Consider the following 25,799-nt stretch of genomic DNA (forward strand, 5'->3'; position numbering starts at 1 on the left):
AGTGCTTGGCCCAGAACTGTAACGAATCTCGGGAAGTTCTGGGTGGAGTTTGAACGCATTTCAGCAAAATGCGAACGATGGCGTCTAGGTGTGGTTGACCACGACGGACAGATGGGGAAAATACTACGAGCAGATTTGAATGGAAAAATTTGCTCATCCTCTAGTTCCACAAGCTCTGCTAAAATTTGGAGTAAATTCACATGTCAGCGCCTCAGAAGTCGAGGAAGCAATCAAACGAATAAAATGAAAAAAGTCAATAAGACCTGACGACATCGCAACTGAGCTCTGGAAAGCGAAAAGCTGGGACGTAACCCTCCAATTCAGTGAGTTCTTCAATCGCGTTTTTGAGGAGGTTAGGGCAACGTCTGACTGGCCAGAGAACAGACCGTTCCATTATGCAAAAAAGAAAGGAATCAGGCAAAATGCTGCTGTTGCCACACAAAATAAAGATCTGAACGGATTTTTGACAACCGCATTCGTTACATGCTTCATGCGAGCCAAGCCGGGCTTGTCGAGAGCCACTTACTGTATTAATGCAATCCACGCTGCACAGCTGCCCTCTCTTCATTGCATTTTTGGATCTAGAGAAGGCAATTTTCTGTATTTCAGACAAGCTCATCCGCATGCACTGCAAAAATGTCTAGTTCCAGAAAAACTCATGATACCGCGATACAAAGATAGGAGTTTGATGCGACAACTAGCTTCCTACATGGTCTGGAACTAAATCTGAACAAAACGCGTTTGATATGGGGTTGCACCTATCGTGGAGAAATTACTAGAAAGGCATCTTCGATGCTAGTTAAGAGCTATCAAAGTCAATGGCAGACGACCCAAAGGTCGACCGAAACAACAGTGTCTTCATTCCCACGACGGTGATTTGAGAACTTTTCTACTACGAATTGGAAAACGCTGTCAAATATCATAGAATACTTAAGAATTAAAGAAATATACATACAACTTTTCTCAACTGAAACAAATTTATTATGCATATGTACATATCATCAACAAATCCACGATTTTCCAACAAATTTGCATATATTCTCCTCTACTTCAAAGCATGCAAACATTCCCGCAAAGACAAACCTTTTGTTTCAGGTAAAATTATATTGAATATGTAACCAGAAGAAATTTGTATTAACGCAGTTGAAAAGAATAGCATTGATAAATTTATGGCATACCCAGCAGGGAAAACAAGGATTGACTGTAAAATATTTTCAGCGATTAGGATCACCATGATTGAAACCCTTTTCCTCTTAACAGAAAACCATTCGGATACATAAACTGTGGAAACTGGGCTCAAACCGAGTCCAATGAATGTCTGGTAAACGATGGCCAGAATGCCAGCACAAATGTTTTTGACGAGATCCATTTCACCATCCAGAGTGAGAAATCCCGCTGAAATCATGATAAATCCACAAACAGTACAAGAGATACTCAGTAGTTTTTTCCGTCCAAATCTCTCTATTAAATAGAGAGCCAGGAGTTCAGCGATCAAACGACTTAGCAAAAAAGATGCAGGACCATACTCAGTTGAAATTGACTCCGTGAAATGGAAGAAGTAGGCGGTCATAAAGAAACTTGTCGATAATACATACAAAAGTCGAAGGGACAGAATTTTGCAAAAAGAGAGTATCCCTTTGTCATTGTGTCTCACAGTCTCCAGGCACTTCTCGTCATTAATATAAGCTTTCAGCTCGTGGAAGTCGCGGCGCAGTTCCCAGGTTTCGTGAGTTTCAAGCCTTAAGCGCATCATAGAACTCAATGCCAGCTGCTCCTGATTGTTCATTATCAGGAACACTGGTGACTCCATCGTGAAACACATTAGAAAGACCAGACCCATTGCAGCATACAGGACTATCAGTCCGCCAAATATTTGATCAATATTACTGTCTACTTTGGTCATTTCTGCTGAATGCAAGGAACCTGCTGAGAGTAAGGATGCAGCTATTATGACGCTAATTGTTGCCACTACCGCTCCACGAATATCCTTAGTTGCTACTTCGGGCAGATGGACGAGTAGTGTTAACGAGGCGATTCCAAGGCCAATACCTCCTAAGTATCGAGAAACAATTGCTGCTGCTATGCATGTCCAATTTGGGATGAGTAGAGCTCCACTGATTATCATTAATGTATTCACAGCGGCCTGCAAGAAGAAATAATGTTGAAAATCGAATTGAATTTAGTTAACAGCGATGTATTTATATATTGACAAACACAATCTCATAGTTACAAGTATGGAAGGTTTTGTAGTTCTTCTATATAAATTACGAGAATTAACCTAATAGAAACATAATTTTGATCTGCTGCTTTGTTGATAACTGTACAATTTCAGCAATATTATCATTATCGATGATATCACAGTCTAAATCGAGCCTTGGCCTTCAAGATCGTCCCTTTCGTTTCGCGATCACATTCGTGTTCGATTTTCCTAATGAACGAACATACTGTTCCCCCATAGTGTCTTTCGACATATTCAATTAGACTCCATATCTTTGACATTGCGGCGCATTGAAGATTTTTTAATTCGATAAGCATTGATACGGGCAGATTTTCATAATGGGGGTTCAGCTTGCGTATTTAGGGTCTTCTTTTATTAGATCCAAATTTTTCTGCTAGATATTCCGTTCATACATGGTGGTCATAGTCCCCTATGTGGGGCATGGCATATCAAACACACTCACGCGCTATTGGTGTTAGCTTCTGTGCTTCAACTGCCTCCACGATTTTCCGAGAAACTCACACTCCTCGTGTGTTGTTTTAGCCCCTTCACCTGCCTCACTGTGAAAGTGGGTTACATTACATGACATAACCAGCAATGGAGTTGTCGTCTCTTGCTTATTCACTGACACTTTTGCCTTTTCGTTAACGTATTCACAGGCGCGTGTGTCGACGAAGCTGTTCATTAGTTATTGTCTTGGGCCAGAATACTCCGATGACATGCAACACATGAATGAATCGAAGCTTATATTTTTGAGTAACAGTGGTGGTCACTTTTCATGTACTACAGAGAGAACATTGGCGTGGAGCAACTTCATGTTGGTATTAAAGTTCCATTTCCACTTTTTAAACAAAGTAGCGAGGACTGGAGGAATTACATTACAGCATCTGGTCGGCAACAAATGACCCAGACGCATTGCGCACCTATGGTGTCGATAATTATTTTATTATCGTCGAGCAGACCCAAAACCGCATAATAACGTTGATAGAACCACTGTAGAACGTTCCCGGCACACAGTCATCAAACAGCAAAGCTATAATGGATGAGATAAATACATTTGCAAACTCAATAGTGAAACTACCGAACGTAGAATTTCCTAAGCTCGTTGGAGACTACGCAAAACGATGCCAATTTTGTGACCTGTTCACTAAGTTAGTCCACAGACATAACATTGCTGATTGCCGCAAGTTTTAGTATTTGAAAACCAGTGTCACCGGGGAAGCAGAACGACGCATTCGTCCTTCTGCTTCGTTTGACGCCAATTATGAGAACATGCGCTTACTCGTCAAAGTGCTTCTTAGCATAATTATTACGCATCAGAACACCAACATAGAGAAAGCCATTAGGTCACTTCATGACAGCGTACGGGAATTTCTATTGGGCCTTGGAAACCTTAAGTTGCTGTGGACGATTGGAATACGACTCTTCTGTTCTTATTAGTAAGCAAGCTAGATCGAGCGTCTCTGGGAATAGAGAACTACAATCGATAGATACTTTTCTCAAATTTCCTCAAAGTAAGATTTTAATCCTTTGAATCATTGGTTATCAAGCCAAGGGCACCGATACCGCTAACAAACAACAAAGGAGCCCAATATCCACAACTTCTGTAGCAACCCCTTCTTATGCTTCATATCAACTGTCAGACTGACCATGGCCACTCTTCCAATTATCGGACAATCCTTGATTCAGGTTCTAAATTGAACTCTATCAAGAAAGACGTAGTCAAACGTCTAGAGTTCTTAAAGGTTCCCGGAAAAACATGCAGATTCAAGGAATTTGGCAATACAATTAACAGCCTCTGGGTAGCGCGTAATTCTCCATACAATTGCGCACCAGTGGTTTCCGAACCTCCATTGATGCTCATATGATCGAGCAAAGAGAACCCAGTCAGTATATTGACATTTCAAATTTGAATATACCTTGCAACCTTAAATTAGTCGACGCAGATTTCTATTGACCCGGCGAAATTGATATATTGTTCTGCGCCAAAATGTTCTACTCAATGGCAGTTGACCAAATAAAATTGAGAGAATCACCCCGCTTGGAATGTAGCAGGCCGAGTAACTACAACCATCGACGCTGCACCAGATACTTACAATTCAACTTCCTGCGAAATAAAGCTCACAGGTGAAATCAACCGTCTCACTCAAAGGATTAAATAATTCTGGCAACTCGACAAAGTCGATAATGGTAATTCCGGAATGACTTTGTATGAGAAGAAGTGCGAGCTCCAATTCAGTCAAACTCACAGAAAGACTAACACAGGTCGATTCATCGTAAAACTCTCTTCACTAAACATACTGAGCTGCTAGGGGGTTCCAGGAATATGACCCACAGCGTATTCGTTGCCTTGGAATACAACCTAGACCATAACATGGAGCTTAAGCAACAAAGCGTCGTTTATAAAAACAGTGCCTGTGGCACATGGAGGAGATTGATGTCAGATTTGTTCAACAACCATACTATTTCATGCCCCAACATTGCGTCCTTAAACCAGATAGCGGAACCACCAAACTCCGTGTTGTATTCAATGCATCCGCCACCACGTGCCTTAAATCAAATTCTACACGCAGGGCCCAAATTTCAGGATGATCTATTTGCAGTGCTTATTCGTTCTAGGATGCAGATATTCGTCTTCACCATTGACATACAAAAGATGTTTCGCCAGATCATAATGGACGTATCCAATCAAAGGTTCCAGTTGATTTTGCGGAGAAACAACTCAGGGAAGACATTGAAGTGAGTATGGTATCTATCAAGTGCCTTCAGAGGCTTGGCGATTAGGGGGCACAAAAATACCCCTTAGGAGCAGGAACGATGTCCTCACTGGGTGTGACCCCTTGTCTGGCGCTCTAGAGAAACAATCTCAGTTTCAAGCTCGTTTCCATAATGGTGGTTTCCGGTCCAGAAAGTGATTCTCGATTCACGACAGGCTGCCCGAGAATATACCCCACGAGTACAAATCACTTTGGGTGTTCAAACTTGACTAGAAGGCATTGCTTCAAGAAAAACATAGAAATTGGTAACAGTTTGGAGAAAAGCCCGATGAACTTGGTAAAATCATAATTCTTAGGCACCTTTTCAACCTTCTGTGGTTTGACCCAAGGTTCTCCATGGCGTAGAAAAGGTGTGATTTTAAACCCAAAGATGACAGTTCAGTCGGCAAAATAACAATGACAGGCACCAAAGGATCTTTTGGATGGTATCAATCACCGTAACTCATTTTCGCTGCTCCAACGATAGTGACATATATACTGCGTTTCGTAAATAAAATTTAAAAAACTTTATTTGAAATAATAAAGGCTTGGTTTTTTTCTATTCTATAGTGTTATTGGCCTCGCAAATACCGATATTTCGTTAACCACTAGTTTCTTTCATCAATACTAACAAGTCTCTATGAATCGTACTCGATCCGCTGAAAGGCCCTTCAACTCATCCCAGGACTTCCCGAGAACCTTACTTACTTATTGTTCTGGGATAAGTGCTCCCGGGAATCCCACCCGTCACCCATTTTGAGAGACTTCTGATTAGCCAGTCCACGGGTGCTAATGGATTTTTTTGTACGGAATAGTATCAGACCAGCGTTTTCCGATGGCACATTGCCGAAGCAGCATGAAGAACGCCACCGATAATAAGAAGCAATTATATCTGCGCTTTGCTGGATTCCGCTTTGGACCTCAAATGATTGGAAATGATTGGATTTTTTTGTACGGAATAGTATCAGACCAGCGTTTTCCGATGGCACATTGCCGAAGCAGCATGAAGAACGCCACCGATAATAAGAAGCAATTATATCTGCGCTTTGCTGGATTCCGCTTTGGACCTCAAATTCCTTCAAGATTTTATCTCGGTCCAGGGCATTAGAGAGAAAATTATTATCCCTTTTTTTCATTTAAATTTCTATTCCGGACCTCCGAAAGAACTCAGGGCTCGGAGGAACCCCCCATTTCATCAGATCTGCCTCGGTGCGACAAGTGACATTTTATGCCATCGTATGTCGTTCTGGTAATAGCTTTTAATTTCCCCGGAGTACCTCTCCTGCGTAGGGCGCTCTATATGCACTCCGTGTCCACGACATCGAAGGTCTACTCGAAAGCGAAGCAGAGCAGATGAAGCGAAGACCTGAACTCCGCGCACTGTTCCAAAATGTTCCCCAAGATGTTGATGTGGTCAATTCAGGAGGACCTAGAACGGAAGCTAGTCTAATCTCTGTCGATTAAGCTCTCGAAAGGTTCTCTGATGCATTCCGGGATTATTTTAACTATTATCTTCGCGGTGGCATGGGCCATGCAGGTACCCCTCCAATGCTGAATCGGTCTTGTATACGACTTGCAGAAAGTAGACTAATCGCTGAAGGTATATAGCGAGAATATAAATAGAATATAAGAATATAAGTAGGACTGTCGGGTAGCTAGAGAGTAGATTATTATTATTTATCAATCGGTAGTTAACGTGCGTAGACTTCACGCAATTTCCATAAGCACCACGATTAGAGTCGTTGGTATTATTTGTCATAGTGTAATATAGTTTGTGGAGATGATAGAATAGAATAATAGAAAAGGGTGAGTGAGGACCATCGAAAGACCTGCGACCACATTCAAGCTCTTTCGTGATGCAATATACAGTTCTGAAATCATTGCCATCTGCGGCATCTTCTACTTCCCTGACCAGCGCAATAGCAAATTCTCTCTTGTCATGCCGTACACTAAGCTGAACTTCTCGGAATTTCGCTCGGTATTGGAGTTCGAGCGCGTCACGATTCCGTAGCCAGTCAAATCTTATAACGCCCCTTCTGGAAGTGACAGAAGTCTGTCAGAAACCGGCTCCCAGGTCAAGAGAGCGCGCCGTGCTGTAGCTGTTACAAACAACCCGATACCGGATTCGCGTCTGCTATCACTTGGTTTTCTAGAGTGCAAAAGCGCATTGTCATAAGTGTGGCAAGAGGGAGAGACGTACTCTCTAGAATCCCACCATCTTACTCCATTTAGATCGTTGGAATCCCCGCTCAAGTTGGAGAAAGCGATCATTCTTATGACCTTTGTTACCATTGAGGAGGAGCGTGCGCACATTTCAGAAACCAATCGTAGCCCGTTTTCGATAGCCAAAAGTCGTTGCGTGAGGTCAGTCCCTATACGAGGTGTTGTTGACGTTTCGGTAGCAATTAAGTTTCAAAATTCTTTCCTGTTTCTTGCCCACAAATTTAAATCTCTTTTAGTTGCCTCTTATGACAAGAATGAAAGCCTTTGAGTGTATGCTTATGCCCCAAATCACAGGGCAAATAATAAATAAATTTCGTTAGCTGCATTGAGGTATATACTACCTCTAAGCGTTTCCCCTTGGACACCACTTTGACGTGGTGGGGTAGTCTGCAGTACGATTTTCACAGGGTTTAGGACCGGTGTTTTAGAAGGCGATCTAATCAGCAAACGAAATCTCAGTAAAATTGGCGCTTCCATAAAACCATCAACCCCTAATTGCTAATTTGTCAGAGAAAAAATTTGCCAGCCTATGGGAGTGCATATGGAAAAATCCTAGAGCGTGGATAATAGTCATCGTTTTTGCGATGAGTCCGTGAAATTAAAGTGATTCCAGCAGACAATCTACGATAAGTTTGTTGGGATGTTGGGTACCCGGCCGTGGGATATCGCCCCCACGAATTTAAACATCGAGGGCCGACGCCGTAAAAAGTGCATCAGTTGAAGTGCATCAGTTGAAGTTGAAGCCCCCAACTTGGTGTTTGAGCTGAACCAAAAGGATCTAAATGTGTTCAGAATTAGTCACCATATAATGCCCCATTTTTTCCTTGAGAAACTGAAATTCTTGTATATCAGGAAACTGCAAAGTGTACTTCTTTAAACACTGGAGCATGATGAACGAGTTTGGCTCAAAAAAGCATCTTCACTAGATGTCTCCATAACTGTCCTTGCACTGAAGATAGAGAATGCATTGACAGAACCTCTATATGGAGGTTCACACTAGTGGCAGAACGATTGGCTAAATCCTGCTTGCTGCAACCTTCTTAGAAATTCTAGTGGGAAAAAAGTGAGTTGAATCCGTTAACGAACTGATTTGATGTCAGCTTGTGAATTCTGATATGAAGTGATCAGACGCCACAAACCAGAGACATGAATGTTGCTTTGGGTGAAAAGATGTGGTGCCTTCTGAATCAGAAGGTGGATCTTGCTACACCCTCAAATGCAGCGAACCTCAGAGAAATCGAACACAAAATGATAGTCTTTGGCTGAAGATTCTGAGAGAAACTTGGGATCAATGGGATCAATACTAACTCCGGCACACTTTCCTAATCAGCACATATAAGAATACGTTTGTGCCAACAAGTGTCAAATTAACTTATAGCCTTCCAAAGGTGCAGGTAATATGGAAAAGTAACAATACATAATTTTATAATTGACAAAAAACGTCATACGTACATAAATAACTATTTTCCGGAACCTCCCAACCATGTAGTAGCCAAAGAAAAATCCGAATTTAGAGCCAATGAAGAAAGCTACTGTTGCGTGCCATAGGTGATATCTTTCAATTGTCGAGTTCCAGCGATTTGGACTAAATAATGCGTATATTCCCCACATAAAATACAATCCGTACGATATAAGCGGCATCAAACCTGAGGAAATAAAGGATTTTACATTTCCAGTGATGCTAATCATAATAAATACCTAAAAAATAGATAAAAAAAATAAATTTACTGACTGTACTGACGACCATCTTAGAAGTGTGTTGCCAATAATAGATATGTTCAGCCGTGATATTCGGATGGAGTTTGGATTAGACAAGTGTCGAATCCAAGTCATCCGCAAAAGTCACCACGAGTCGCATGCCATACATAGCATTGAAGACCTCCGCATCGAAGTTATGATCGAGGCAGACTTCTACAAGTATCTAGGAATTCTGCAAGGAACCCATGCTCGAGTTGGTGATGTGAAGGATGCTCTGCTATCTGAATTCCTGCGACGTGTAAAGCTGGTGCTGATCGCATCTCTCGGAGAAGAATAAAATAAGCGCGATGAATATGTTCGCTATCCCTTCACTGGCTTATGCATTCAGAATATTGCCGTGGACGAAGACCGATCTGGAAAACGTTCAGCAGCGGATACGGGCAACTATGTCCAAATTCTGAATGTATCATCCAAACTCTGCCTTGGAGCGGATGAACCTGACTCGTGATATCGGCATGGTTGACGTGGCGGCACAACATCATCGCCAAGTCGACTAGCTGCGCACTTATTTTTACAGTAAAGAGCAGGCGAGTCCCTTGCATGCGGCTGTCTATAAGGCAGACTGTGGGCTGACTCCACTTAACTTGAAGGATCGATCTTTCAATCCCCTGAGTGGGGTGAAGTCGGGCCAAGAGAGGATCGATGAATGGAAGTCGAAGGCAATGCACCGTAAACATGTGAATTGTGTTTGGCAGCCATTTGTCGATTTGCATTTGTCGAACAGATGACTGTGCTGGGGAACACTTTGCTGAGACGGAGGGGTTCATGTGTGTCGTTCAGGATGGCGTGGTCGCCACCCGTCATGAAAAAAGGTGGAGAACGACCAGTGCAGAATGTGCGGTTCGGCGTTAGAGACGTTGGACCATCTCATTTCTGGCTGCGCTGTTATGGCACTGGTGCAATATATCACCAGGCATAATGCTGTATGTAAGGCTATCCATCAAAACCTTGCATACAAGCATGTCCGGTTTACCGATATGAGCCGCACGCAGTACTTGATGGCTCTGCTTACAACATGTATTGGGACCGGCAAGTTCTAACTGATTGTCATACTTCACATCACAAGCCTCAGGTACTGTTGACAAGATGGGTCGCTCCGCGTATATAATTGATATTGCTATCCCCCATAATAGCAACATTGAACGAAAATACGTGGAGAAGAAAGTAAACTATCAGCAACTGGCTCGGGAAATCAAAGAAATTTGGCGTCTCGAGCGGGTGGTTGTAGTTGCCAAAATATTGTCAGCCACAAGTATTGTACCTAAATCCCTCATGGCTTCCCTTGATATCCTGGGATTCTCACACAGTCTGGTTCAAACCATGCAGAAATATACCATTCTGCACACGTGCTCGATATTGCGGGAGTTCTCAGCGGATTCTCTCATTGACCTACCACCGGCCACTACCACCAGCACCCCTTTATAATTTAAGTAGGTAGGATCGTTCGAGCCTAAGCCCTTGGCACTTAGTGCTAGTTTTAGGTAAAATCCGGTATCTGTCGAGGTTGTGACAACTCGGAAATATAAATACCTAACAATGAATCAAATCTAAAATGAAATTTAATTTTATGCTGAGCAAAGATATACCCATTCACGAATGTAATCAATATATTTTCTACTCAAAACTAGATCTCTAAAAATTCTATTTAATAACGTTAATTTATAATATAAACATATTATTTTTATTTTTTAAACGACAAAATCTAATAAAATCTTATGAACTGAAAATATGTAAATTACACCCGTATTGGCACTTGATGGTTATTTGAGGATTAACTCGAGCGATATCCTAAGATGCATTATAAAAGTTACTATAATTTTTAAAATACTAATAAGAAATATATAACAACTTGCTGGCAAAAATATATCAGTAATTTTACAATTGTGGCTAACATTTTTTTGCATCTCTCTGGGGTAGAAACTAACAATAATATAATAATCTTTGGCGCAACAATCCAAGAAGATCTGGGCTTGAAAAGTGTTAAAGCACTTCGATCAAAACCGTGACGGTACACTATAGAAAGTACACGGTAAAAGGCAATGTGGCCAGCATTGCGCTCACCCGAGGTTATTACCCCGATTTGACTAAGGTACTCATTCATAGCTGAGTCGTTTGGTATCCGACATCCACTCACCATGCAAGTCTCTATGCCATTAGTGAGATTTAAACCGCGACCTTTCGCTACGACAACCTGGCACTCTACCGAACTATCCGGATTTATAGAAGAAAAACTAATCAATATTTTTTAGTTCTGTTTTTTTTTTCATATATTAATTTCAGGCTTAAGGCATAAGAAAAAAATATTTCTACATTATTTTAAAACAAAATGACTGAGCAAGAACTTTGGCGGAAGTCTGTAAGTTTTCATTTTTATCTAGAGCAAAAAACCAAAAGTTTCCTAAAATAGATATACAAACCTAGTGAAGTACGTAGGATTTTTCGCAAAAATTAATTTTTGATATAATGGTATCAATTTGAAGTAAAATTTAGATTTTAGGTTTAAAATCCGTCATCAAATAGTTTAATTTAAGTGTATTGAACAAATTCTATGCACTTCAAATTTGGGGTTGATCATTTGAAAATTTGAGGTACTAGATTTTCACCCAAATTGAAAAACATGGTTTTAAGAAAAACGTGTTCAAAGTTTCGAGTGTTGAAATTTATAGGAAATTCATTTTCTCTCTCTAATCCACCACGCCTGTGCCATGCAGTTGGTTTTCGGAAAGAACATTCGTATGCTCCTTATTTTTCTTTCATGAAAAACATGCCCTACGGGCTTCCCCAGCTTCTTCAGTAAGGAAAGGCTCAAACTCCGCAAAGTTAAAACAGTAAAATGCCATTGTTATACTAATTTGATACATAACTTGTATTATACCATCTTCAATTGAGTCGTTGTTTCTACGTATAGTTCCAGCTTGTGTAAAACAAAACCTTATTAAAATCACTCTTCTCCGATTCAAACGAAATTCCACGCATACGCGAGTGACATAAATCTACGTGGAGTTTAAAGGGGCTCTCCGAGCGAATGTAGTTATGTGGGACATCAAATGAAAGGTCACGATTAGTACTTCCCGAAATTGATATTGGCTTTGACGTAAATTGTAAAATGCACGTGTAATTAGTCAAAATTTGCACACTTAAAGTGAGACAGAGCTCATTTTCGGAAACTATCCAACCAGGAAATCTGAAAAAATCGCGGTTGAGACCAAGAAATATGACCCATTCCGATATTTCTATCTACTAATAGTATATTACCCACTTTTTGAAATTGTCTGGAAAACACCCCTTAATTTTTTCCGAGGCCCTCCTAAGTTGCAGCATAGAATCTGTGTCACGCATAATACTGTCAAGCGCGCCAATTTCCCTCCCAGCCCCTCCCGCCAATTTCAATCCCAGCCCTTTTTATAATCGGTTTACTGTCTGTCATATGCATATTTCTCAGAAACAGTTATACCGATAGACACCGCATGCATTTTAACTTGACCCGGTTACACCAATTGATACCAAATTGGGTGGGAAGGTGAGAACTTACATATACAATGAGCTACATCATTCTATTTGGAATTTAAGGGGGTCTTAATACCTACAAATGGGAGGTGTAAATTTTTTTTATTGAATACACTGCAATAAAAGGTCTCGATTAATACCTTTCAAAACTGGTTCTGACATTTAATGCACAAACGTGTGTCTGTACGGAGGTCGGAAATTGGTCATTTTTTCCCGGGTCCATTCTCAAAACCGGCCCAACCAAAAATCTGGAGAAAATCACGAAATTGCCACTATACCTTGCCTAGCATTCGGAAAACCCTCTATAAGGAAAACCCTATCTATACCGTTCAAACAAAGTTAACAATAGTATATTACTATTATATATTCTTTAGTAATCGACTGAGAACCCTTAAGTCCATTCTAGAATCATAAAAGGCTGAAATATAAACCATGACCTTGCCAAGTTTGGTGGAAATAGCACTATTACAAAGATATAATAATAATATTGGCACAACTATTCACATTGGATCAGGACGTTGAAGTCTGTTAGGGCACTTCATTCAAGGTCGTAACGGTACACTGTAGGAGGCAATGTGGTCAACATTGCGGTCGCCCGCTTCAGTGCAAATTCTAAGATCTTAAATGTCGTGTCCGGATAGCTGAGTGGTTAGAGCGCAAGGCTGTCGTACGGAAGGTCGCGGTTCAAATCTCGCTGGTGGCAGTGTAATTTGTATCGTGATTTGACGTCGGATACCAGTCGACTCAGCTGTGAATGAGTACCTGAGTCAAATCAGGGTAATAATCTCGAGCGAGCGCAATGCTGACCACATTGCCTCCTACAGTCTACTGTAGTGTACCGTTACGGTCTTGAATGAAGTGCTCTAACACACTTCAAGGCCCTGATCCAATATGGATTGTTGCGCCAACGATTATTATTATTAAATGTCGGTAGCACATGAAAGTGGATATACTCATATAATATAGGCATATACATTACGTCCTAGGTACTAATGATACAAATGTCTACTCAAATGTACGGAAATCTTGGGAATCTCAGACCTCTTCTAGAGAGTGGAAAAATGTGATGATGGTGAAGGTCCCAAGGGGGACCCGTTTTGAGTGGGACAATTGGAGGGCTATCTGGGTGCTCCCTACCGTCGCAAAGATAATAGCTAAAATAATCCTGGAACCCATCAATGAATATCTGAAAAGCTTGATCGAGAGAGAGCAGGCATTGACCACATCAACACCCTAAGGATTATTTTGGAACAGTGCGCGGAATTTAGATGTTCGCTTCACTTACACTTCTTCGATTTCATTTCGAACAGGAAGTGTATTTGGAGGCTCTAAATAGTGGGGAAGGAGTATTCCGAAGAAACTAACAGCTATTATCAAAGCGACATATGATGGCGCAATATGTTACGTGCTGCACTGAAGTAAAATCTCGGAGGATTTTGAGGCCCGAAGCGAAGTCAGGGTTGTATCATGTCACCGATGTTATAATATTTCTTCTTGTTATCGATGACGTTCTTCATGCTGCCTTGTTCGGCGGATGTGGAGGAATTTAATGGACACTGGCATCTTTCCTCAAACACCTCGACTACGCTGATAACATCTGTTTGTTCTCTTACCGGGTCATGGACCTTGGCCAAATGGCTCCGGATTTGGAACGAGAGGCAAGTAGACTTGCACTGAAGACTGTCTGACTTAGTTAACTCAACCCCAAGATCAAAGTTTGACTGTTCTGTGCTATTGTTCTTCCTGTGTTGCTTTATGGGAGTAGCACATTGAAAGTGAACTGCACTGTTACTCAAAAGCTCCAAAATAGAACTATTTTGGATTTTTTCCTCATCCAAATCTAAACACTGAAGAAGGTGACAAGTCGCCGAAATATGCATATTTGCTAATTAATAAATATTTTTTTAGTAAAGAAAAAAGAGATTGTTTTGGAACACAACTTTACTCAAACACTCTGAATGGAAGTTTTATTAATGATACTCTACCACCTGTGAAATCAGATTTCAATGCAAGTGGACTATTATTGACACAGCACTTTCAAGAATGATAAAGTTTTTCATGCAATTAAACTCAAAATCTTTCATACATATCTAAGACGTCCAACTTCCAGTCGCCTAGTCTCACTTGTTTCATTCAGTATTGTTGACCTTATACACAGTTTATAATAGATTTCATTCGAATGATAATTCCCGTCCAAAAAATGTAAATTTTGCCCCTGAAGTATTCTTTGAAACCTTAGCTTTGAATTATCCTGTTGAAATATAAAGCAAGTGGAAAACTGATAGCTTGGTGCTTCATGCGAGGAAGATTTTGTGGAGTTTTTATGTAACAATGCTTGGGCACACGATGGTTTCATTTGTACATAGCTCGTAGTGTATATGTATTGAGTATGTGCATCTATTTACCTAGTGTGATATTGACATTTTGTCTTCTGTTACAGTGATTTCACGCGAAAGAGACAGCTTTGTTAATAATTGTTGATTTTTTGCCAAACTTTCCAAGATCATGCTCGATATAATGGACCATATTATTACATTATATTAATTTTTCAGAATATAATTATAGACAATAATGAATTTTATTGAGACAGATATCGATATGGAGAATACTGTGTTCAGATTTTTTAGTTAGGAAACTTCAGAGAATGGATCCTTGAAATAAAAAAAATTAACTTCAACCACACCTCCATTTCCCAACTGATGTCAGAATCAAGATCGCAAAGTACTAAATATTTTCTTTAATGCCTTTGGAGAAAAAAGAATTTACACCCTTTTTGGATGTAAGGGGACTTCCCTTCAAGCTTAACCTAGAACAATGTTATACATTGCATGTGTGGCTGTTCACACTGCCAAACTTACTCTCCATGTGACAAATACCTTTAATTCTGTGAGACGTTGCAAAATAATTGAGATTTGAGCCAAATTAGGCGCTCACAAATACATGATACGTACAATCAACTAACTCCTCCAGGAGAGAGTTTTGTGCTACGAATCGATGATAAACCCAAAGCGTATCGAAGAGCCTATGGGAATAGTTAGTATCGGTTCTCGTTCTGGTTGAGGTTACAGATCCCCAAAAAGTTGACCGTTATTGGCTTTTCAAACCACATTAGAGTGACAATGGCTGTACATAATGTTAAGGATATCAAAGTTCTTAAAAATGAGACAATTTGAAAAATAAAATCCCCTGAAGATGCTAACCTGCAAATGAAGAAATCAAACATCGATAAAGATTGGGATTGGTGAACACAGCATGTCTTCGCAACCAACGCTTAAATACCTAGGAGTCGTCATCGATCTAACTTCAAGCCACAGCTTAAGAGTTGCTACTTTGCTTGTGACGCTTCTCTGACCCAATATAACAACAATCCTTTTGCTAAATACTAATTTCCTTAATATGTAATGAGCTAACAATTCAGTGCCCATAGCCTAAGAACACTAATTTCTCCTTTCGTGGATCATAACAATAGCATGCAAAACTATCAGAATCATCTCTTTTTTATTTTAGAAATAACATTTTCTTTCTTATGAGTGAAAGTGATGATTTCTTTAACGGACCCATTCTCAGAAACTTCACAACCGAAAAATATGAAAAAAATCATGAAGCTGCCCCTATATGGTGTCCAGGGCTAAAAATACTCTCCATATCGATATCTGCTCAAATTAAGTTAATAATAGTATCTTACTCAGTGGTGGCAGAGGGATTTGTTATCGTGACTGGATGTCGGATATCAGTCGACTCAGCTGCGAATGAGTATCTGAGTCAGAATCGGGGCAATAATCTCGAGCGAGCGCAATGCTGACGACATTGCCTCTCACAGTATACTGTAGTATTTCGTTACGGTCTTGAATTAAATGCTCTAATACACTTCAAGGTCTTGATCCAATATAGATTGTTGCGCCAACGATTATTGTTGTTATTATACTAAAGTGAGTAGTCTGACATGCTAAATGCATACACATAACTGGCTACGTACCAATGGGATAGTTCTGCACTCAAATATATTCAGAGAAGAAACAAACGAAACGTTTCATAACTGAAGCGCCGAGCTCTCGGTTTCCCGACTTGTTATAATTTGCAAAACACAACATGGGTGGGATTGATAGACCACTAGCTTACTCCAAACTACAATTTTATTTTATTATATGTGTACATATTTCGGGAGCAACTTACTCCCTTCATCAGTACAAAGCTACTGAAAACAATTGCGATTCTATTTATACTAAAAACACTAATTACCTAAATTACTTTTTAAAGAGAAAAAAAGAAAAGAAAAACCTTAAATTATTAACCTAATTATCTATTAATTACCGCCCCAAGTTTTATTGGGTGGGAGTTATATCGAAAGTAAATCCGCGCACATTTCAGACCAAAGCTTGTTCGGAGCTTAAATGCAGTTGATGATAGAATACATTGTAATCCTGATAATTCGTACATCAATAATTCGTATTTCCACCTAATTCGTACAAATTTGCCAGTCCCCAGAGTTAATTTTCTTTATTTTGCACTTCCGATAATTGGTAATCCTGATATTTCCAATCAAATTGTCATTCCTTTCACGAAACAAATTATCGATATTCTATTGTATTACTCGATTTTTTGAAAATTGAATAGAGGCCCCCTCCCCCCACCTTAAGTTTATCCTAAAATCATAAACTCCTGCAATAAAATACATAGACTATGATATAATGCATCATACTACTCAGTTTGGTAGACATCGCAGTAATAGCAAAGTTGTAATAGATCAAGTTTGTCACGTTTGTGCAAATTTACTGGAATCTAAGACTTTCAATGTCAACATCACACTATAGTGACATAATGTATGCATATACATTACGTGCTTGGTACAGATGGAACAAATATCTACTCAAATATGATATATGTATATACACAAAACCTTTCATATCTGAAGCGTTCGTCTTCCTTCCCGCGTCCTACCTTGTTGTCCATGTCGAAATGACGAATGTTTTTCATGTGGGTCGGGTTTTGAAAGTTAATAGCGTTGACCACCTGGACCCATTCCTTGGATTCCTCAGGGTACATACCTCTTAGTTAAATATTTCGCAATATAATGGTGATTGGCTACTTTTCTGAATTACCCTATGCGAACCCATTTCTCCATGACTTGCAGTCACGTGGATAGCTCCAAAATAAAATTACCTTATCCTTACGGATAAATCTATATTTAGGCATGATTAAACAAATAAAACCCAGATAAGATTGTATTAAGACTCAATCGAGTCGCAAATAACACATTTTTTGATAATCAACTAATTTTTTGGTATACAAACATTATAAGGGAGAAGAAATGGGTACATACTATGAAAAGTGACGAAATATAAAGATTGTGGACTACATACTCAGCGGAAGAGACCTAAAATATTGAAAATTGCACGTGACTAAATAAACGAAATAATTGCGGATGAATCGATAAGAAATTTATGAGGTGCTAGTCGATAAACCGGTTTCTTTGTCAAGTTGTACTAAATGCTGGGCAAACTTAGGTATTTTCTTTCTTATCAACACATTTTGTGGAGGAGCTTTTACGTTTCGTATAAATTTCATTGGATTATATATTATCTAGGATTAGTAGATTATATATTTATATATCCAATTCATTTTCATAATGCGTATGCATGTTCAACCAAAGCCCTTAACTTTCATCTCTGTGCCTTATATCATCTTAACAAGGTTCATAAAGAGAATTATCTTTTTATCTGTTGTTCCTATGCGTAAAGCAGAAATAATTTTCTTGCAATGCAGATACTAGCCGTATGGTCTTCCCAGTTACATTCTTGCGTTCTGTGTGCCCCTCGATACGTTTGGGATGGTACAGCAGAACGTCCACAAGTTCCACCTCAACTAATGTAGTTTTTCTAAGTTCACCTGCTTCCGTTTCCTCTTGCAAAGGCCTATACGCATATAGAGGACGTGTTAAGCAAAATATATTGCACTATTTCGGCTAGAAGCGACCTCCGACAGTATTTCGGCCGCCAATATTCGGCAACATTATTGCAAGTGCCACTTTGGCACCAACTGCCTTTTGACATGCTTACTCTAGATGTTCCCTGAAGCTCAGTTTGGCAACAATCATCACTTTACCCCTGTTATCAATTTGGCGGTTTTGAAACGATTGTATGTGCACCAACTTCCAATCTCACAATGTTCTACTTTCTACGGTCCATTATTAACACCACTTTCGTTTTTTCAGCCACCACGGTTAGCTTAGCTCTTTTTACCCAGGACTTTACTACTCTTACTGTTTCCGTCGCGTAGACCTCGACATCCTCTAGGTGCTTTGCTGTAACTAATACAGCCAGATCAACCACAAAGTCGATAATCGGAGCCTCCTCTGTAACAGGAAAACAAGCACGTCATTTTACATGACGTTCCAGGAAACCCAATACCGAGTTCTGTGGTACTCTCCCTGCGACCATATAAACGTGGGGGCAGTCCCGTATCAATAAATCCGCAACCAGACTCGCCAAATATCCGGAAACATTTATGTCAGCAAACGCTTCTTTAATTCGGTTCTAGTCGACCGAGTGGAGCGCATTTTTAACACCCAACATTGCGCATCAGAGCTTATTTAGCTAGGTTCACCACCATGCAAATTGCATTCACCATAGAATGGGTACGCCGAAAACCATACTGGCGCTCCGACAAGCCATTGCTGCTGTCGATAATAAGTATGAGTTTTTGGCAGATATCTCATCTTCCCTTTTGTATCCAATAGACAAATCGGACGATATGATGTTGTGTCTCCATGTGGCTTATTGAGTTTTGTAGGCAACACCAACTTTTAATAGATCCTTGAAACATGAAGGTAACCACTTTCAAACTACCGCATTCCGGTCCCCGTCTGCAGTAGATATCAAAACTTATACCTAATTCAGTGCTAATCGCGGCCTGTCATTTGATATCCCTGATGGTTAAAGTTCTCCCCGCGAGACTCACACAAGTGGGCAACAACAACAACATTTGGTCAGGTACCAATTGGATCCTTGAATACGTGGGCTATTTACTCCACAAGGTCATCACTTTTCAACCAGCGAAAAACCCCTTGCGTAAGGCCTTACTTACTGCATCTGTGACTGAAATTAAAGTGGGCATAAGGTTCCAGAACAAGGAGGAAAAATGAATGTCAAGTTTGTCATAATAGCATCTCGTTCGGACATATGATGGGGAAATACGTCCTTCGCGACCAGAACGATAATAATGGGAGGTTTGTGGATTTCTGCTACTTCCATGGTCTCATCATTGATAACACCCTATTCAAGCACAGAGCCTGCCATACGGTCAGTTGGGTTTCAACTGCCTGGAACACTGTCCAAAATACATTAATCAAAGTTGCGGGTTTGAGGCCTTTCATCCCTCAAAGCATTTGTGGTTTAAGATTTGACATAATCAAGAGAAACTCTTCGCACTTTGCCGATGAGATGAGATGAGATTTTTTCACAATCGAACTGGGGCGTGAAACTAGCCAAACTGACGCGAATTCACAGAAGAACTCCACAGAAATATCTAGAAAGCAAGTTAACTGCTCTTATGACTTAGCAACTTAAAAGATATCTTGCATTTACCGAAATACACCACTTTATGTGTTTCTCGAACTCGCTAAGTGGACATTTTTTTTGACACTTTCTTGGCTTTGACCTTAAACCTCTCCCTGGACCCTGTGGACTATTACATAGCTATGGTAGTGAAATAACAGGTATTTTAAAATATATTAAAGGATTTATAAATTTATGATAGTTGTCAGATCGACTGCAGTTGGGTTGTCCAAAGCTTGTGTTGATGGGGTATTTACGTTTGATGTTTCAGCGTCCTGACATCTGCAATTGTTGGTTTTATTGGTTAGGCCGTTGTTTCTGGCGAGATAGGGTATCCCTTTCCAAGCTCAGCAAGGGTTTGTACTTGTCGCATATTTTTTTGAGGCTCCGTCGGTAGTCTTTATGAAGCTGATACGCGAGTGAAACTCCAACGGGTGAAGCAAAGTATTATAGTTTCAATTTGGTATGATCGCGCTTACTTCCTTCGTCAGAGATTCTCTCATTTTGCCGTGTGTACTAGTAAGTGGTAGTTATGATTAAGCCAAATTTACCAACTGGAGTGGGTCAGATCTTTTTAAGCGGCGATATTTATACGATATAAAAATCCTTTTCGCCGACTTATTTGGATGGTTGCGCAGTTCTTTTATGTAATTTTCGCTGCGTGTAGCACATTCTTCTTGGACAGTGCTAATATTTGCTTCACGTTGTATTATTCTATTGCTAACGTAGGGAGGTGTACCAAGTATTGATCTAATTTTCAATTACAAGAGCTCTATCAGGGTAATAGTTCCGGGCACATTGTCTCCTTAGGCACAATTGAAGCCAAGGAATGAAGTGTTATAACGCACTTGAAACCGTAGGTTTCAATAATCCAATTGGATTATTAGGCAAATGATTATTAATTATTATATACCAGAGAAGATACAAATAGGCAAATAATGAATCGACTTTAAGAAAAATTTGTTTTCTACAAAATCTTAAAGTTTTAAACCATTCATTTCAGGTGGATCTTATCCATTCATATCAGCACAGACACAGGTAGAGTACCAATCAGGATGCTATCGTATCCAGAAATTTAATTCGAACATATCTCGCACTTAATATTCGTAGCCAAACAAACAAACTAATCAACATTATACATATAGAAGGAATAAAATTCAATTAAATATTTAATAAGAAGGATAAACGATATGCGATATGCGATATTAAATCAATATAATAATTCCAAATTGAATAGTGGATTGCAGCTAATCAAATAAACCACAATTTAGATATCTTATATGGTCTCCACGTTTGAGGCGGGTAATGAGAGCTAAACGAGTATTAATGAACTCTATTGAGCTAAAAATATTATTCAGTACCATAGATAATAATGATGGACAGAAAATTAAAAAGATTGTTTATGCCAAAGAGAAAAACGAGACATTATCTATCCAATACATCAACAGGGGGAAATCACGCAGTGCAGCAGTTATGGAGGTATCACGTTGCTGAGTACCATCTATAACATGCTCTCCGCTATCTTGCTAGGCCGGATAGTCCCATAAGCCCAGAGCATAATTGGTCCATACCAAAGAAGCTTCAATCCAGGCAAATTAGCAACAGGTCAGATTTTCTCTCTGTGACAAGCGAAGGGAAAACTGTTGGAATATGGACATCAGTTGCACCATTTTTCATCGACTTCAAGGCCGCTTAAGATAGTATAGCCAGGGTAAAACTGTACACAGCGATGAGAGAATTAAGTATCCCGACGAAATTAATAAGACTGACTAGGCTGACCCTGACCAATGTGCGAGGCCAGAGAGCAGGATCACTCTCAAGGCCATTCGACATCAACAACAGTCAATAACAAACAACAAAGATAGGAGAATAGAACTTTGAGATCGTTGAAAATTTCTTCTATCTAGGGTCGAAAATCACAACCGATAACAACTATGACGATGTTGTTGGCAACCAATAGAGCCTATTTCAACTTACAAAAACCGTTTCGCTCAAAACGTCTCACCATAGGGTCAAAGAGACTTGGATTCTTAGCAGCGTTCGAGAGAAGAATCCTCCGAAGAATTTTTGGCCCCCTACATGAGGATGGACAATTCCGTAGCCTACATAACGACGAAATCTATGAGCGATACAATGACTGTCAGGCTATGGATTAAATTCAGCTCAATAGGTTGCGGTGGACGGGTCACTTAATCCGTATGGATGAGGATAATCCAGCCCGAAAAGTCTATAAGGGCAATATCTATGATAGAAAAAGAAGATGAGGCAAAACTTGCCTGAGTTGGACCGATGGCGTAGGTCAGGACGCCAGACAGCTTTTAGGGATATGCAATTGGTGGACCTCGGCGCAGAACCAGGGTGTCTGAAGTTCCTTACTAAGGCCTAGACCGGATACCGATTTTTGTGCCGTTGATGATGGCGATGAAAAACCAAACGAAAAATTCGGTATCGGTAAATTAAAATCAACAATGTGACTAACAATTTCAATACTCGCCGAATCAGTCTTTTTCATTGTCCGGATGAAGTCTCCCCTTAAGTTCAAGATGAATTTCAAAGCGCATGCGCAGTATTTTCGGAAATGGATTTGGATATTCCTAGATCCCATGCATCCCCGCCCACTTGGAGAATTCTATCTCAAATCAATGATGAGATTTCGTATTGGCTGTGTTATAATATAATGTGTCACTATTGCACGGTCAGAAGATTCGCTTTCGTGTTATTGATCTGAGTGACCGAAGAGTTCCACGATGGAAAATTCGTCTGGAATGTCGGCGCGACCTATTAAGGCAGGATATTGCTAGGTTGACTCTATAGTTAGATCAAAAGGTAACAATGAACAACTCATTATCGACTCGGACTGTAGGACAGGTAAATAGAAACGAAAGAAATATCTTAAGTTGCTATATCGTTTACATCAAAGCTTCCGACAGCGTCCAGCACACCTGACCAATCGATGTTCTACATCTGCATCGCATTGATTCCAAACTAATAGTTTTCGGCGATAGTCATGGAACTTCTGGGAGGATTCGTTGGGTTTGATTTGACTTTGTTTGGTACTGAACCTTCTGAAAGATGCTAGAGGGTATGGTTTTGCAATAAAATATTGGCCATGTACAAAGTGCGAGCTGCCACACTTGATGTACTTAACTGACATTAAAAAGTATGCTGGTACGGATGACTACCTTAGGAATCTGTTGCGAATAGTGGACATATTCAGCAGTGAATTTCGATTAGACAAGTGCCGACTCACATTGTCCGTAAAGGTCATTACAAGCCAGATGCCGAACATAGCATTGGGGACCTCCACATCCAGCTATGACGGCGACAAACTTCCACAAATACCTAGGAATTCTGCAAGGATCCCAGGGGAAGAATAAAATAAGCGCACTAAATGTATGGACCAAGCCCATCTGGAAAAAGTCCAGCGGCGGATACGCATCACCCAAATTCTGCAGTGGAGCAGATGAACCACCCTCGGGACATCGAGAATGGCGGGCGTGGTTAAAACTGCAGCCCAACATTTCGGCAATTGGGTTCACTGCGCAGCATGGATTCGGACAGGCAAGTTCTAATTAATCGCATATCCCCAATAATAGCAACATTGAAGAGAAATACGTAGAGAAGAAGGTAAAGCATGAGTCACTGGCTCGGGAAATCGAAGAAACTTGTCGTGTGGTTGTTGTTAGAGATGGATAGGTAACACATTTAATATTGCAAAAGTGATATCACCTTAAAGTGTAATACCACATTACCATTACCGACCACCATTCAAACATTGCCAAACATTACAACGCCTACATAATATCACCGCAACACCTTAGACCCCTTCATTATTTAACATCATCGCATTACATTTTTTCAGTTTTTTTGTTTTTTTTTCTCTTGTATGAAATCCTTATTCATTCTACAATAATAACTATCTCGCGCTGCCATGCCTTTACACTATGAATGTAATAAACATAGGAGTAACTTTAGTCATAAGTAATATTTGATAGTATCGACTGAATATTGCTATATATATAGCATCATATGTAGATTTAGAGTTATGAAAGGTAATGTTGTGATATTACTAGGTAATTATTACTTTACAATATCACTCTTTTCAATAAGTGATATGATATCACATTACCTTCTAAAATGATGTTTTGCGCAGCTCTAGCTGTAGTTCCCATAATATTATCAGCTAGAGGTACTGAACCCAAATCCCTTACGGCTTCCCTTGATGCCCTGCAACTTCCGCGACACAGTCTGGTTCAAACCATTCCGAAATACACCGTTCTGCAAATGTAAACATGCTCGATGTTGCGAGGACTTCTCGACGGATTTACCCTCCGACCTGCTACTGGTTACCGTCGTCAGAGCTCCTATATATTGTTAAGTAGCTAGGATCGTCGGAGCCTAAATATTTGGCAATTAGTGTTAGCATTAGGTAATATAATTGGTTCAGGGCCTTGAAGCGTATTAGAGCATTTCAATCAAGATTGTAATAATACACTACAGGATTATAGTAGGAGGTACACTGTAAGAGCAGTGCGCTCTCCCCTGATTATTACTCTGACTTTACCCAAGTATTCACTCACAGCTGAGTCGACTGGTATCCAACATCCACTCACGATACATATCCTTCTGGTACCACTGAGATTTAAACCAAGACAAGTGCAATATATCACGGAGACCCTTGTCGGAATCGGAATGTAATACCATCGTAAGTAAGACTTTGAGCAAAAAACAGCTAAATGATGCATAGTTAGCGTTACTTTTGCAGGCCGCACTTTAAGAATACCGTAAAGTTGAAGTCTGAGAACAACACAGGTTATTTGAAACTTTTCTGCAACGCGTCATTAGGGTACTCTGACCACACACCCTCGATTGATGAAATACCCATATCTTGGTCCGCTCACGGTTAATATATTCCAGCGAATCTAATCTAGTTGAAGGTCAAGAGGTATCTCCCAATGTAAGAAAAGTTTCAGACAAAAGTTAAGACTCAATGGCTACCTTTACGACTTTTGTACTGTTTTCATTTTCATGGAACAAACTTTATCTATTTAAACGAATCCGCTTTCTGATAAGATTTTATTCTCTTTGTCTTATCACGAAACCCACGAACTTAAAAGATTAATAGACTATAAACAAAACATGCTAAACTTACCTCCAACAGCTGCATTAGTCTGGCGTTTGTGGACCATCAATTTCCGGATTGGATCCGAATGATGCTCCAAAGGTGGAGGAATTTTGAGGCTCCCAGCAGAATTGAATGTTTCACTTTCAAATTCTTTCATTTTACTGAATATATTTTTAAAAATCAAACTTTTGTTTATTTTATTTGTTTAGATCTTATCTCTAATCGATAAGGGTGAATATATGATATGATAATGCTATCACCAACGGGAAATGCTTGGCAAGTTTTCTCTATTGAGATTGACAATCAAATAGAATTGCTAAGGCCACCCATGTGATTGTCCCAGGGGTAGAAGTAAGTAGTAGCTAAACTTTGGCACCATCAATTCAAACTTTTAAGTTTACACTTCTAAGTCTTGTTTTTTCATTGCGTCCCAGACAGAAAATATATAAGAGGAATTGATTACATTATATTGCATAGCATGCAGTTAGGAGCTATGTTTGTTTAACACTGCCGCTTTCTTACCAGACAGTTCATTGTTATCTGACTTGCTAGATAAGAGGAACAAGAATGAATGAGCATAGCTAGCTAGATGAGCGTTTGTTACCCTTGAGCAGCAAGACAGGGAACATTCAAATTCACAAATGAACCCCACAGCTCTT

The 25,799-nt window shown here is 39.9% G+C and overlaps 1 protein-coding gene across 1 annotated transcript; it reads right to left on the bottom strand.

The window, feature by feature from the left end:
- Window positions 1–963: 963 nt before the first annotated feature.
- LOC119655800 (high-affinity glucose transporter ght2-like) lies at window positions 964–25,634 on the bottom strand. The gene is made up of 3 exons (XM_038061897.1): window positions 25,168–25,634; window positions 8,650–8,843; window positions 964–2,143 (listed from the first exon to the last, which is right to left on the bottom strand). Exons 1-3 carry the CDS (start codon window positions 25,295–25,297, stop codon window positions 1,046–1,048), a joined length of 1,422 nt encoding a protein of 473 aa, XP_037917825.1. The 5' UTR covers window positions 25,298–25,634; the 3' UTR covers window positions 964–1,045.
- Between the last annotated feature and the right edge of the window lie 165 nt (window positions 25,635–25,799).

This window comes from Hermetia illucens, chromosome 4, assembly GCF_905115235.1.
Source record: "Hermetia illucens chromosome 4, iHerIll2.2.curated.20191125, whole genome shotgun sequence".
NCBI classification, from domain to species: domain Eukaryota; kingdom Metazoa; phylum Arthropoda; class Insecta; order Diptera; family Stratiomyidae; genus Hermetia; species Hermetia illucens.

What these genes read in the sequence shown, in the direction of transcription:
- LOC119655800 (XM_038061897.1), bottom strand. Translation starts at nt 25,297, where the DNA reads ATGAAAGAATTTGAAAGTGAAACATTCAATTCTGCTGGGAGCCTCAAA. An exon ending in GACTAATGCAGCTGTTGGAG is followed by an intron (nt 8,844 to 25,167) that starts GTAAGTTTAGCA and finishes TTATTTCCTCAG; the next exon opens with GTTTGATGCCGCTTATATCG. An exon ending in TCCGGAAAATAGTTATTTAT is followed by an intron (nt 2,144 to 8,649) that starts GTACGTATGACG and finishes TTCTTCTTGCAG; the next exon opens with GCCGCTGTGAATACATTAAT.